This window comes from Myotis brandtii, unplaced genomic scaffold (genome assembly GCF_000412655.1).
Source record: "Myotis brandtii unplaced genomic scaffold, ASM41265v1 scaffold731, whole genome shotgun sequence".
NCBI lineage: Eukaryota > Metazoa > Chordata > Mammalia > Chiroptera > Vespertilionidae > Myotis > Myotis brandtii.
Window position 1 is genome coordinate 67,257 of NW_005370895.1, and position 12,593 is coordinate 79,849.

Here is a 12,593-nt window from a genome sequence, read left to right on the forward strand (position 1 = left end):
GAAGTGCTCGGGTCGTCTGCCAACAGCAAGGTAACTGACACCCTCCCTGCTTGGCAGCAGATAACAGGCCTGAAAGACTGGCACCGGCCAGGTGGACGAGGCTCACCCTGCCTGCGCGCCCACTGCACGGGCACACGCCCAGGACTCCGCAGGCTCACCCACCGTCACTGTAGTCAATAGGGCAGTAGGACCCCAGGAACAGGGAAGCGGCAAAACTGCTGACCAAGGAAATTCTCTGTAAGAGAAGGAAACTGAGATATGACTCACTTCCATATATTCTAAGCCAGCGGTCGCCAACCTTTCGGACCTCACAGACCACCAGTGGTCTGCAGGTCACCGGTTGGGGACCGCTGCTCTAAGCAACTGAATACTTCACACACACACACACACACACACACACACACACACGAGAAGAGCTTTATATTGTGAGCAAGATGCCCCAGTAATGGCCGTGGCATCTCACCCCGCAGGTTCTGACAGTCCATACCACTGTCAAGTTGAACAGAGAAAGGCACACTTAGGGGAGCGGGTTTTCCACCCGGCATCCAGGGAGCGTGGTGCCGAGTTCCTGCCTCCTCTTCTGTGGTCTCTGTATCTCAGAGGTTCTCAACCTGTGGGTCACGACCCCTTTGGAGGTCAAATGACCCTTTCACAGGGGTCACCTTAGACCATCCTGCATATCAGATATTTACACTGCGATTCATAACAGTAGCAACATTACAGTTATGAAGTAGCCACGAAAATAATTTTATGGTTGGGTCACAACATGAGGAACTGTATTTAAAGGGCCAGGAGGCTGAGAACCACTGCTGTATCTAGTCACAAGGGAAGTGGGATGTGTGACTGCAGGACTCAGACCCAAAAAAGACACTTGAGGGTTCAAAGCAAGAATCAGTGAAAGCCGGCCCCTGGGAAGCTTTCGATTGACCCAGACAGGAGCTGCAGGAACGGATAACAGATTTCAGATGTCAGCTCGGGGGTCTGTGCTTCCACAAGGGAACCACGGGCCCCTGGACCAGGGCAGAGAACGCCGACACCTCCTGCCCCCATCAGCCACCTCTGTCCTGTGTTTCCCACAGAATTCAGAGCGGGCTTTTCACCCCTGCCCACAGCCCACACGGCTAATGCTGCAAAGTAATCCTGAATCATTATCATGTAAATTGGATGTCAACTTCCAAGATTAAAAAGGCCCGTTGGGCCCAGCCACAGAAACAAGCAAATTGTTTCCAAATGAGAAAAAGAAGCAAAGTGAATGTATCATTTTTAATGTCCGCTAATCAATGTCTGTGTTTTTTCCCACCGATGCACATGAGATGTATTTCTGTTAAAGGTAAGTATTGGAAAAGGAATTCAACTGTGACTTTCAATCAAGTAGGAACGTTTAACCAACCTCCGTGTGTGAGTAGGCCTCGGGGTTCTGCTGGTAAATCTTTGCAATTTGGTTTCCTGTAAATCGCTGAAAAAAAAGACAGCAAACTCTTAAAAACCCAAATCCCACGTGGAATGAGCAGCTCCATGCTCTGGAAATCCGTTCGTACGTGAAGACTTTAAAAAGGCCTCAGCAGTGCTTGGCACCTGCTGGCCACCTGAGTGCCCAAGCCTCGCTCGGGACTGACACGCGGGGAGGCCTGCTCTGATCACTGCACCCGTGCAGGGGACTCGGGGGTCCCTTCCCCACCCACATCCTTCTGACCTCAGGTGGCCCCGGTGGGGTTGGCCCTGTCCCCAAAACCTGTGCTTCAGCGAGGGTCGCATGACCCCAGCTGGGGCTGGGCCGGTGACAGCCACCTGTGGGTGGGGTGGGGCCTTGGCTGAGGCCAGCAGGAAACAGGCACTCTTTTTATTTTTTCACTTTGCCAGGAACTGTATTGTCTTACAAGCACTGAGTCCTTTCAGCTTCAAAACTACCCAAAACCTGAGTGAGAGAGGCTGAAAGCAAGGCGCCAGTGGGGTTGGCCCTGTCCCCAAAACCTGTGCTCCAGCGAGAGTCGCATGACCCCAGCTGGGGCTGGGCCGGTGACGGCCACCTGTGGGTGGGGTGGGGCTTTGGATGAGGCGAGCAGGAAACAGGCACTCTTATTTTTTCATTTTGCCAGGAACTGTACAAGCACTGAGTTCTTTCGGCCCAAAACCTGAGTGAGAGAGGCTGAAAGCAAGGCGCCATCGTCACCCCGGCTGACGCGAGGAGCACAGCCGTGTTCACACCTGGGCACACACAGGGGAGGCCAGGCCTGCCCTTGCTCGACGGGCAGCACAAGGAGGCAGGACGGCCTTGATCAGAACCCGGGGCCGGAGTGCCTAGTCCTGGCTCCTCTGGGACCCCACCCAGCCTCATGTGATCCCCACAGGGACCGGCCACCAGCTGTGTCCTCCCAGACACCCAGAGAAAAGGGACTGGAGCCAACTACCTGACCTTCCTCCCAGTCCCAGCCCCAGCCCAGCCCAAGGCGAGCCCTGCTCACCTCGTAGGCACGGGAGCCGGTGAGGCGGCTGAGAGCCTGGGCTCCGCCCACGGCGGCCTCCAGCTGGCGGCACTGGGCTGTGGTGCTGGAGTCCATCCACACCGGGCAGTCGCGGATGGAGAAACAGGCCTGGAGAGAAGGGGCCAGGGCTCAGGCTTGCGCTCTGCCCGCTGGTGTGGGCGCCTCTGAGCAGGTGTGGGCGCCTCTTCCCTGGATGTGGAAGGGAGACCCAAGGGCAAGCCCACCACGCCCACACCTCAGCCTGGCCCACTGGGGTCTTCCCAGAAAGCTCGAGGTGGAAGGTTCTGGGGAGGATGCCCGAGTGCCCCAGGCGATGTGGGCGGGAAAGGATCCGTGCCACTCTGCCGGGGCACCTGGAGCCTGGGAGGAGAGGAGAAGCCAGAGCCGGCTTCCAGCATCAGGAGGCATCCGGCCCCAGGAGGAGATTCCCAAGGGGCCATGAGCCGGAGTCAGGCTGGGCAGGAGGGGCCGGGTGATGAGGGCTGCTAGCACCTGACCCTTTGTCCAGACACCAGGTGTGCCCACTGCAGGGGGGCAGGGCAGACCCGACTCACAGGACTGCCACCCAAGCCACCTTCCTACACCCCGACACTGCTCAAAGCCTCACACCTCAGGGCCTTCCTTTCCCCTCTTAGACTCCCCCATCCTGGCCAGTTACCTGCAGCTGCTCGTGTAACGGGAGGTCTGGTGACAGGCTTGTCAGCACCCGACTGGCCCCAGCTTTCCAGTATATACTTCCATGTTGCTGTCCAGGGAAAGCCAAGCACACGCTCATTAGGCCACACACTGGTGTCACAGCCTTCAGGAGACACAGAAAGCACAGAAAGACCCCAGACCACACGCAAAGAACTGGGCTCCACAGAGCTCATCCTCTTCAGGAGCCTCAGTTTTCCTGTCTATACAATGGGGAGGAACTCTGTCCCGTCCACCTCACAACTTGTAGGAAAACTCCAAGAAGGAACGGTCAGTCTGGATATTGGTGCTTTTGTAAAACTGGATTTAAGTATATTGCTCAGAATATTACCTGAAATTCACCCATCCATTCATTTCCAGGGGTGGGGAACCTTTTTCCTACCAAGGGCCATTTGGATATTAATAACTTCATTCTCAGGCCACACAAAATTATCAACTTAAAAATGAGCCTGCTCTATTTGGTCGAACATTTAATTAGCTCGCCCCTAATGCCTTGGCGGGGCCCGACCCAATGATTTTGCAGGCCTTCTACGGTCTGCGGGCCAGACGTTCCCCACCCCTCCTTACCCATCCATTCATTCCACAAACACTGAGCACCTAGATCATGCAGGCAGAGGACAGATGCATCAGACAGTACTGTCCCTATTCTGCAGGACACAAACACTACCTAGATCATGCAGGCAGAGGACAGATGCATCAGACAGCACTGTCCCTATTCTGCAGGACACTGAGGTTGAGTCAGGAAAGAAGATTCACATGTATAATCAGAAAACCCTGGCGGTGCAGGCAGGGCTATGGGAACAGACAGGAGGGCCAGGTGGAGGGAAGGGCGGCATCCTAAGCAGTGGGCCTGAGCTGGGGCAGGAGGTGGGTGATGGGGCTGGAGGGGAAGGCGGCAGCATCAGGGCCTCGATGTCCACGCTCAGAAAGTTGGGGTTCATCCTGGAGGTGTGGGGACTCTGGCTTAGGAGGATGTGGCAGGGCCGAATGTATGAACGGGCCCGTGGGAACCTTGGAGAAGGTTGGCTGCAGAGAGGGAGGCTGGAGCTGAAGCCCAGAGGAATATGATGGCACTAGGCCTGGGCAACAGAAGCAGAGTTGGAGAAGAGGCGGTAGATTCAGGAGTCGTGTACAAAGCAACGTGGGGACCCTTGGATGTGGGGGTGGGAAGATGACACCTGAGGCAGGGAGCCCGAGGAAGAGGTATGGGGACAGATGGGTGCTCGGTCTGGGTCGTGGTACGTCTGCGGTGGTCATAGGGCATTCGGCCATGGGGGTGAAGGGGATGCCTAGCAGGGAGAGGGTGTCTAGGCCCGGGATCAGGTGAGGGGCAGACAAGAGCACCCAGGGAATCTGCTTAGTTTAACAAGGACAAGAGCAATCAATTCCTGTCCGGTCAGGGGGAAGAGGCGTCTTCTGAAAAATTAGTGAGCACTCCCTAACAAGGGCTAATCCAGCAGGGAGCGAAGTGACCTTAGACAAGTGACATCACCTCTCTGTGCCTCAGTCCCCCTCCCCACCCCCCACCCCCGCATGTCAATGGCAATGACAATAAAAGTAGTAGCGCCTCTCTGTGCCTCAGGCCCCCCCCCCCACCCCGCATGTCAATGGCAATGACAATAAAAGTAGTAGCTAAGCTTAAGGATTTTACATACTTTGGCACTGTTAAATTTTACGCATTCAACATTCACATTGAGCCTATGACAGATGAGGGTGAGGAGGCAGCAGAGAGCTGGATGGCGTGTCCCAGGTCACCGCCGAAAATGGCAGAGCTGGGGATCAAACCAGGCAGCGTGCCGGAAGCCCTGTGCTGACCACTCCGGGATCCCACCTCGTAGAAATGGTATGAGGACTCAGATAACTTATATCAGAGGCTCGGCACTGCGGCCAGCACACATTCATTGTTAGTAGTAGTAGTAGTACCTCTACTACTGAAACTGCTACCATTGTTAGTATAATTTCTGCCTTTGGTTTTACCTCCAGGAAATAGAAATGCCATTTTAGTCATCACAAATTCATGTCAATCCCTCCATCCCCTCGTTCCTCCTCACCCACTGTCCTATTTCACGCGCAATCGTAAGAACTGTCTCAGATCCTTCTGCGAGGAGCCAAGCCATATACCCTCCAAGGCAAAACAGCTACAGGGGCTTCTACAACGACGAAATGTGCCCAGTGGGTCTCAAGAACGAGCACCCTCCCTCTCGGGGAGCAGGCACCTCGGCACCGGCTCCCCTGCCCTAGACAGCTGCCCTCGCGTGGTCCGTACGGGCTGCTGCAGACAGACCTGGCCTGCTCCAGACAAGGCGAGGACTCGAGAGAAGTCGAAGCCCGAAGCCCTCATCTTCTCCAAGAGGATATCCAAAGCCTGGGAAGAAAAACAGAATGCACCGTGACTGTAGCGATCCATGGAACCCGACAACCACACAAGCCTCAGAACTGACACGGAAGGGCTTGCCAGTACAGAGGAGGTGACGAAGAAGGAACGGATACAATGAATGAGAGAGAACCATCGATGTGAGAGACACAGGGACTGGTAAGCGCCCCGACCGGGGATCAAACCTGTAACCTAGGTATGTGTGTGCCTTGACCTGGAATCAAACCCGCAACCTTTTGATGTACAGCATGATGTTCCAACCCACTGAGCCATCTGGCCAGGGCTATGCCAAAACTATTTTGAAAAAACGGAAGCGCTAACCACTAATCCTTAACTTCTGCTTCTGCAATGTGTGAAGTCCAAGCACTCGGGAAGATAGAAAGCAAGGCGGCTCAAATGTTGGTTTCGTTGATTTGTGTTTTCGACCCACCATATTGATGGTGTCACTGCACTGCCATGGAGAAGTGAAAAGCAAAGCAGAGGGCTCCCACCAGAAGGGGGCTCCAGGCCCACAGTCCCCATGTCCCGGCGGGAGGACAGTAGGCAGCGGGTGGCCGTTTATCCCAACCCCTCCACCATCCACCATCCAGTTGGCATCTTCTTCCTCGCAAGACCCCCCCCCCCCGGGGGCACAGATGGCAGTGCCCAGCAGAGCTCGACACTTCCCTAAGATTTCCTAGCAAGAATTAGAGAGTCACCACAGGCAGGGATCTCCTTGTGGGCAGAGAAGCCACCTGAGCTCCTGGCTGACCCCGCCAACCCACCCAGGGCAGGGAGGACTCCTTTCACAATCCTGGCTGTGGCTGTCAACTCTAACTCTGCCTGCCAAACCCCTGCAGGGAGTGCGGTGCAGCTGGGGCAAGGATGGGCAAAACTAGAGTTTCTCCAATCCTAGAGGCTGCTCGTAATTAGAAACCACCCTGGCCCCAACCCCAAGCCTGGCTCTCTACCCACTGCTCACCCTGGACCTTATCACTGGGACCTCTAGACACCAAGTCTTGCCTGTCACCCCCAACCCCTCCACCACTGCCCCGCGGTCTGGCTCAGCCCTCTGAAGCACATTCTGGCCAGCCTGCCTGGTGGAAAGTCATCCTTGACCCCCGTCCTCCAGTGTGAGTCAGGGTCAGGCTGATAAATAAGAAATCAGACTAGTTATCTCAACAGAAAGAATTTCCTACAGGAATTTGGTTAGACAGGTATTGGAGGATTAAAAAAGCTTTGGGCAGACACATTCAGTTCTGCCTTTGGCTGGCCTCCAGTTTCAGGGCTTCGAGTCCCCTGTGGCGTATCAGGCAGCTCCCAGCCCGGTCCTGCCTGTCTGTGCGGTCCACACCCTCGGTCCTGTGGCCCCATGGGTCACCTGGATCTGGCAACAGGCATCTTCCTTTCTCATTGGTCTTGAGTGGGCAGGCCTGCTTGAACCTGATGGGGCAGGTCACCAGCCACCATTCTGGAAGAGGAGGGGTCTGGGGACCGAGCACTAAGAACCCAAGGCTGTGTGATCTCAGGGCATTAGGGTGGTCACAGGCCTGAGTATTTGGGAAAGGTCTGCTCTGTGGTATCTGGAAGGTGGAGACTGGCTGGACTTTCCAGCTGCTATGGCTCCCGAACCCAGAAGCTCAGTACTGATACCAGCTGAGGCCGGGCCTGGCCCTAGGAACCACACGGCCTCCAGTTCCCCGTGAGGACTTGGCCTCAACAGATGCTCTCACGAGCTTCCACCTTTGGGCTTCCTAGCAAGTCACCAGGTCTGCTGGTAAGGCAGGCGGGGGACAGGAGAGGGACAGGGATCCCTGTGCTCACCTGGACCCACATCAGGACTGGAGAAGTCACTGTCAGACCATCCTGGTGAACATGAACTCCACCCTGAGTCCTACAAGGAGAACAAGAGAGAATGAGGGACAGAGCTGGGGCAGGGACCCAGCGGCAGCAGATTCTGGGTAACTCCAGTGGAGGCAGAAACTCCCCCTCCTCCAACCTTAAGAGGGGACGCTAGATTGAACAGGCATTAATGCTGAGTGGGATGGAAAGAGAAACCATGGAAATTGCCCAGAGTGGCAATTCTCAGAAAGCACCAGTAAAAGCAAGCCTTGGAAGGCAGGCACTGGTGTCACTTGGTGCAATGATCAAGAAGGGACTGGGGGAGCACGGGGTTGGAGGAGAAGCCCTCCCAAATCCATTGCATTTGGAGAGGGGAAGGTATGGCTACAGGAGGTGCTGCACCTGTGAGAAAAGTTCTTGGCTATCAGACCGAGTCCTTGGATTACAATCTGTGGAAGGTTACCTGGAACCCTCTCCCGCTCCTCCTCACCCCTGCAAGACCCTCATCCAAAATGATAAACTAATTAGAAATAAGATTTAAAATAACTACGTGCACTGGGTACTTTTTGCCTCATTACAAACCACTTCAAAACGTAATGGCTTGAAACTACTTAGCTCACACTTCTGTTGGTCAGTCACTTGGCTGAGCTCAGCTGGTTGGTTCTTCTGGTCTCACTCATGCATCTGTGGCCAGTTAACTGTAGCTAGAGGACTCTGCTTCTGGAGGCTGAATTCTGCTTCTCTTAGCTGGGGATATGGGGGCAATGAGGCCATAGGTCCCTCAATCTCAAGCAGTCAAGCCTGAGCTTGTTCATGTGGTGGCTGTACAGGATTCCAAGAATGAGAGTAGATGCACGCAAAGCCTATCGAGGGCTGGGGTTAGAATTGGCACAATGTTACCTCCCCCATGTTCTACTGATTAAAATCAACAGGTGGAGAAAGGACTCCATCTCTTAATGAAAGGAGCTGCAAAGTCACATAGCAAAGGGCATGGTACAGGGAGGCATGGAGGATTATGGTCATTTCTGCAATACACCACAATGTGCAAAATCCATATGTTAAGCATATTAAGATATACATGAAGTGCTCAAAAGAACTGAGCAAATGGGAAAACACAGTCTGAGCTTAGGCAGGAAGACTTGACCTCTTGTCAATTCCCTCCAAGTTAATTTATAAATGTAATGTGATCTCGATAAAAATATTAATAACTTTGCTTTCTGGAACATTAAATGCTGATTCTAAAGTAAGCATCAATTAAGGACGAGAAAGAGTAGCCATGGAAACTGAAAAAGAAGAACAATCAGAGAGGACCAACAATTCCAGATATTAAATCCTATTCTAAAGCTGGAATAATTAAAACGATGTGTTACTGGCTCATGAGCAGACACACTAACCAACCAAGCAAAAGAAAATGCCCAGAAACAGACCTAAACACACAGAGAAATCTAGCATATGATAAGGCTGGTATCTCAAATCAACGAGGTAATGATGGGCTTCTAAAAAAAAATATGTTAAACCACTGAAGAGTCATCTGGGAAAAAATTAAGTGTATGTAGAAATGTCATGCCATGTACCTAAAGAAACTCCCAAATACTTTTATATTGGAAAACTGAAATCTTATAAGAACCAGATGCAAACATAAGTGAATTCCTTCATAATCTTGAGTAAGGGAGGCTTTTTAAAGTATGACTCAAAATCTAGAATAGAAAGAGATGGAGAAATTCAATGGCATAGAAAACAAAGACCCATGTATGGCAACAACAGCAACAACCCATATACAAGTCAAAACAAACAAAAATCTGAGAAACATATTTGTGATTCATGTAACAAGAGAGATAATTCCTCTAATATGTGAAGAGCTCCTAGAAATTGGTAAGAAATAGATAACCAATCCAACAGAAAAATGGGCAAAGGACATGAAAAATAACTTCACGGAAAAAAGAAATTCGAGTAGGTCTTCAACAGATGAAAAGATGCTCAGCTTCATCCACAATCGCTTTCACGACCACCCTGAATTGGCAGTGCTGTGGGAAACACTCTCATGTACTGCTGATGGGTTGCAAATCAATACAATCCCTACGGGAAGCACTTTGGCTACATCTTCCGAAATTATAAATCTATTTGCTCTTTGATCCAGCAATCCTATTTCCAAAATTTTGTCTTACAGATACACTAGTACATAGCTGTAATAGCATATGTAGGTAATTCACTACATCATTTTTCATTGCTAACAACCCAATATCCCTACATAGGAGATCGTAAATTTACCCAATGGAATGTTATCTATATCATAAAAGGCCTGTGGTCGTCACGCCGTAACCGCGGAACAAGCAAACAACTGGTCATCAGGAGGTGCATGGAGCACCTCTTGCGGGCCTGGGCTCGCACAGGGCTGGTGGGGCTGGGGCGGTGGAGGCGGGGCCCGCGGCTTGCATGGTGGAGGTGGAGCCCGTGGCTCGCGCAGGGCGGGGCTGGGTCTCGCACAATTTCTTGCACTGGGCCTCTAATGCATCTAATGCATCTATTAAAATAACAAAGCAGTTCTACGTACTGACATGGAAAACACAGGCAAGAGACTGTGAAATGAATAAAGCAAAGTACAGAATGCTATATATGGTATGCTTTTTTCTGTGTAAGAAAGGGAGAAAATAAGAATATTCTTATCTGCTAATATTTCCATATGAAACTCTGGAAGGATACACCAAAAACTAACAAAAGAAGTAGAAGAGGCCAGGAGGAAAGAGATGAGATCATAGAGGGATTAAAACTTTTCAATGAAGGCCTTTTGTTTCTTTTGAATGATGTACCAACTACATGCAATGCCTATTAACAAAACATTTTTATTAAAACAACCGCTTTGGAAGAGAACTGGCAATTTCTTAAAAAGTTAGACATACACCTACCATACAACTTAGCCGTTTCTGGATATTTAATTTCCAGGAGAAATGAAAGCTTATGTCAACACCAAGACTGGTATGTGAATTTCACAGCCTCCTTATTTATAATAATAAAAAACTGGAAACAACCCAAATGTCTCTCATCAGGTGAATGGATAAACTAATTGTGATCCATTCATACAATGAATACTACTGAGCAATAAAAAGAACAAACTACTGATAAACATGGATGAATCTCAAAATGATTGTATTGAACTAGAGGCCCGATGCATGAAGATTCATACAAGAATGGGCCTTCCTTCCCCTTGCTGCCGGCACTGCCTTCACTCAGGCCCGGAGCTACCTTTCCGCCTTCCCACGCTGACCAGAGGCCCGGAGCGGCTAGGACAGTGTGGAATGCCTGCATCCTGCCCCGCCCCGCCCCCTGCCGCTCAGGCCTACGTATGCAAATTAACCTGCCATATTTGTTTGGGTTAATTTGCATACTCACTCCTGATTGGCTGGTGGGCATCACAAAGGTATGGTCAATTTGCATCTTTCTCTTTTATTAGTGTAGATTAAAATGTCAGATTTAAAAAAAGAGTATATGACTCCCTTTATATAAAATTCTCAGACCCAGCACAGTACCTGATGCAAAGTCTTGATTGGTATCTACTGCTTATATGCATGAATGAATGGATGAATGAATGGAACTGTAAAGGAATGGAGGAGGGAGCATTCCAGGCATAGAAAAAGGGGTGCTGAAGACCACAACTCCTGCAGTTGGATGAAGCCAGAATAGTAAGTTTATGGATGTTAAAGGTTGAGTGGGGGCCCCCCCAAACCAACACCCCACACACAGAGAAACATGCACACGAGGTACATACCCAAATTCTGGAAGGTCTCTGTCAAAATGCACACTGTCCTCATAGAAGACATTCATCGCTGCATCGACAGCAACCACTTTCACCTGCAAAGCATTCGAGAAGATGGGGTAGAGAACTTCCCTCAGCTGCTACGCGGGGCCAGGGACAAACTTCATCAGGTGAAGTGAGTGGTTCAACCTGGAGACCTTCTGGAAGGCTGGGGTGCATTGTCGTAACCATGGCAACCGAGCCTCACCTGGGGACATGCCCCAAGATTTAGTACAATGAAGCTGAGACTGCGTTGAAACACCTTTGTAGCTCAAGGAATCTCTGTCCGCCAAACACCCAAAGCCAAGGCCCTCTTAGAGAAAAATGTTCACAGATGAGCTGATTCCTGGCCAGGAGACCTGAGAAAGCCCTAGAGGCGAAGGAATGGCAGGCTAGGGTTTGGAGATGCCTCTGGGGGACCATGTCTGCAGGGATCTGAGAGACCAGGCAAGGCCCCTGGGCTGTTCCCACAGGGCACGGCCGTGGTCGGAGACAGACTGTGTCGCAAAGCAGCAGACCTCCAAACCCAGGGGTACCATTCCTTTTCCAGACATATGGGGAAACTGAGGTCTTAATGCAACCAGCCTTACCCAGGGTCCCACAAGACTTTCTGCTCGAGGACTGGTCTGCCTCCCTAGCCCATCTGAGAAGAGAGGTTTGACTACAACTGTGCTGATTCCCCAAGTTAAGAAGGGGCGCCTTTGGCCAATTTTAACTGCTTGCCTGTCCATGGTGTCCTGGGGACTGCATAGCCCGTCCTCTGTCACCAATGCTGGGCATGCTGACCCGGGCGGTCTGGTGCCAACCCAGGTTTGAACAAAGTTCAGGGTACGTTGTTCCATTTCACCAAAAAAAAATTTCAAGCGGTAATCTGGTTCCAGGTCACCGGTTATGCCTGTGTGCTCACCTACCCGTCCGCCTGTCCCCCCCTCTTACACTAGCTGAGTACCTTCGGGGTTCTGTCACTCGGTGGCCGCGCCCCCAGGCCCCCCTGGGCACTTCCCCACCCCCCGCCCCCAGGATCCCGCGAACCAGTGCACCGGACAAGCGCGCTCTGCGCAACCCGCTCGCACCAAGCCCCTACCCTGTCCCTCCTCCCCATCCAGCTTTAAGCCAGCTTGCCCCTGCCTATGTCTGGTGGCCCTCGGCCTGGAGACCTTGGGTCCTGGAACAGATGCCCACTCATGGGGGTGACTCAGGGGTCACAGGGAAAGGTGCCCTGGGCTGGAAGCAGTGGGCTCTAGCAGGCCCTGTTCTGACCCAGCCAATCTGAGCGTCTCCCCATGTGCCACATTCCACCTCTGTATCCAAAACCAGAACTCCTGAGGCGCCAGAGCATGGTGAAGGGGGAGAGAGCCGAGATTACAGTCGAAAAACTCCCTTTCTTCCTGGAGCTGGGGACACCTCCACCCCCCCCCCCCCCCCCTCCCCC

General features: G+C 52.0%; 1 protein-coding gene across 1 annotated transcript in view; it reads right to left on the reverse strand.

Moving 5' to 3' along the window:
* The window catches only part of XYLB (xylulokinase homolog (H. influenzae)), a 34,671-nt gene extending 22,653 nt beyond the window's left edge, over window positions 1-12,018 (reverse strand). The window contains 9 exon segments of the mRNA XM_014530325.1: window positions 163-235; window positions 1,391-1,456; window positions 2,463-2,591; window positions 3,142-3,228; window positions 5,461-5,541; window positions 7,354-7,423; window positions 11,135-11,217; window positions 11,885-11,907; window positions 11,910-12,018. Coding sequence (XP_014385811.1) covers window positions 163-235; window positions 1,391-1,456; window positions 2,463-2,591; window positions 3,142-3,228; window positions 5,461-5,541; window positions 7,354-7,423; window positions 11,135-11,217; window positions 11,885-11,907; window positions 11,910-12,003 — 706 coding nt within the window. The 5' untranslated portion in view covers window positions 12,004-12,018.
* Window positions 12,019-12,593: the final 575 nt, after the last annotated feature.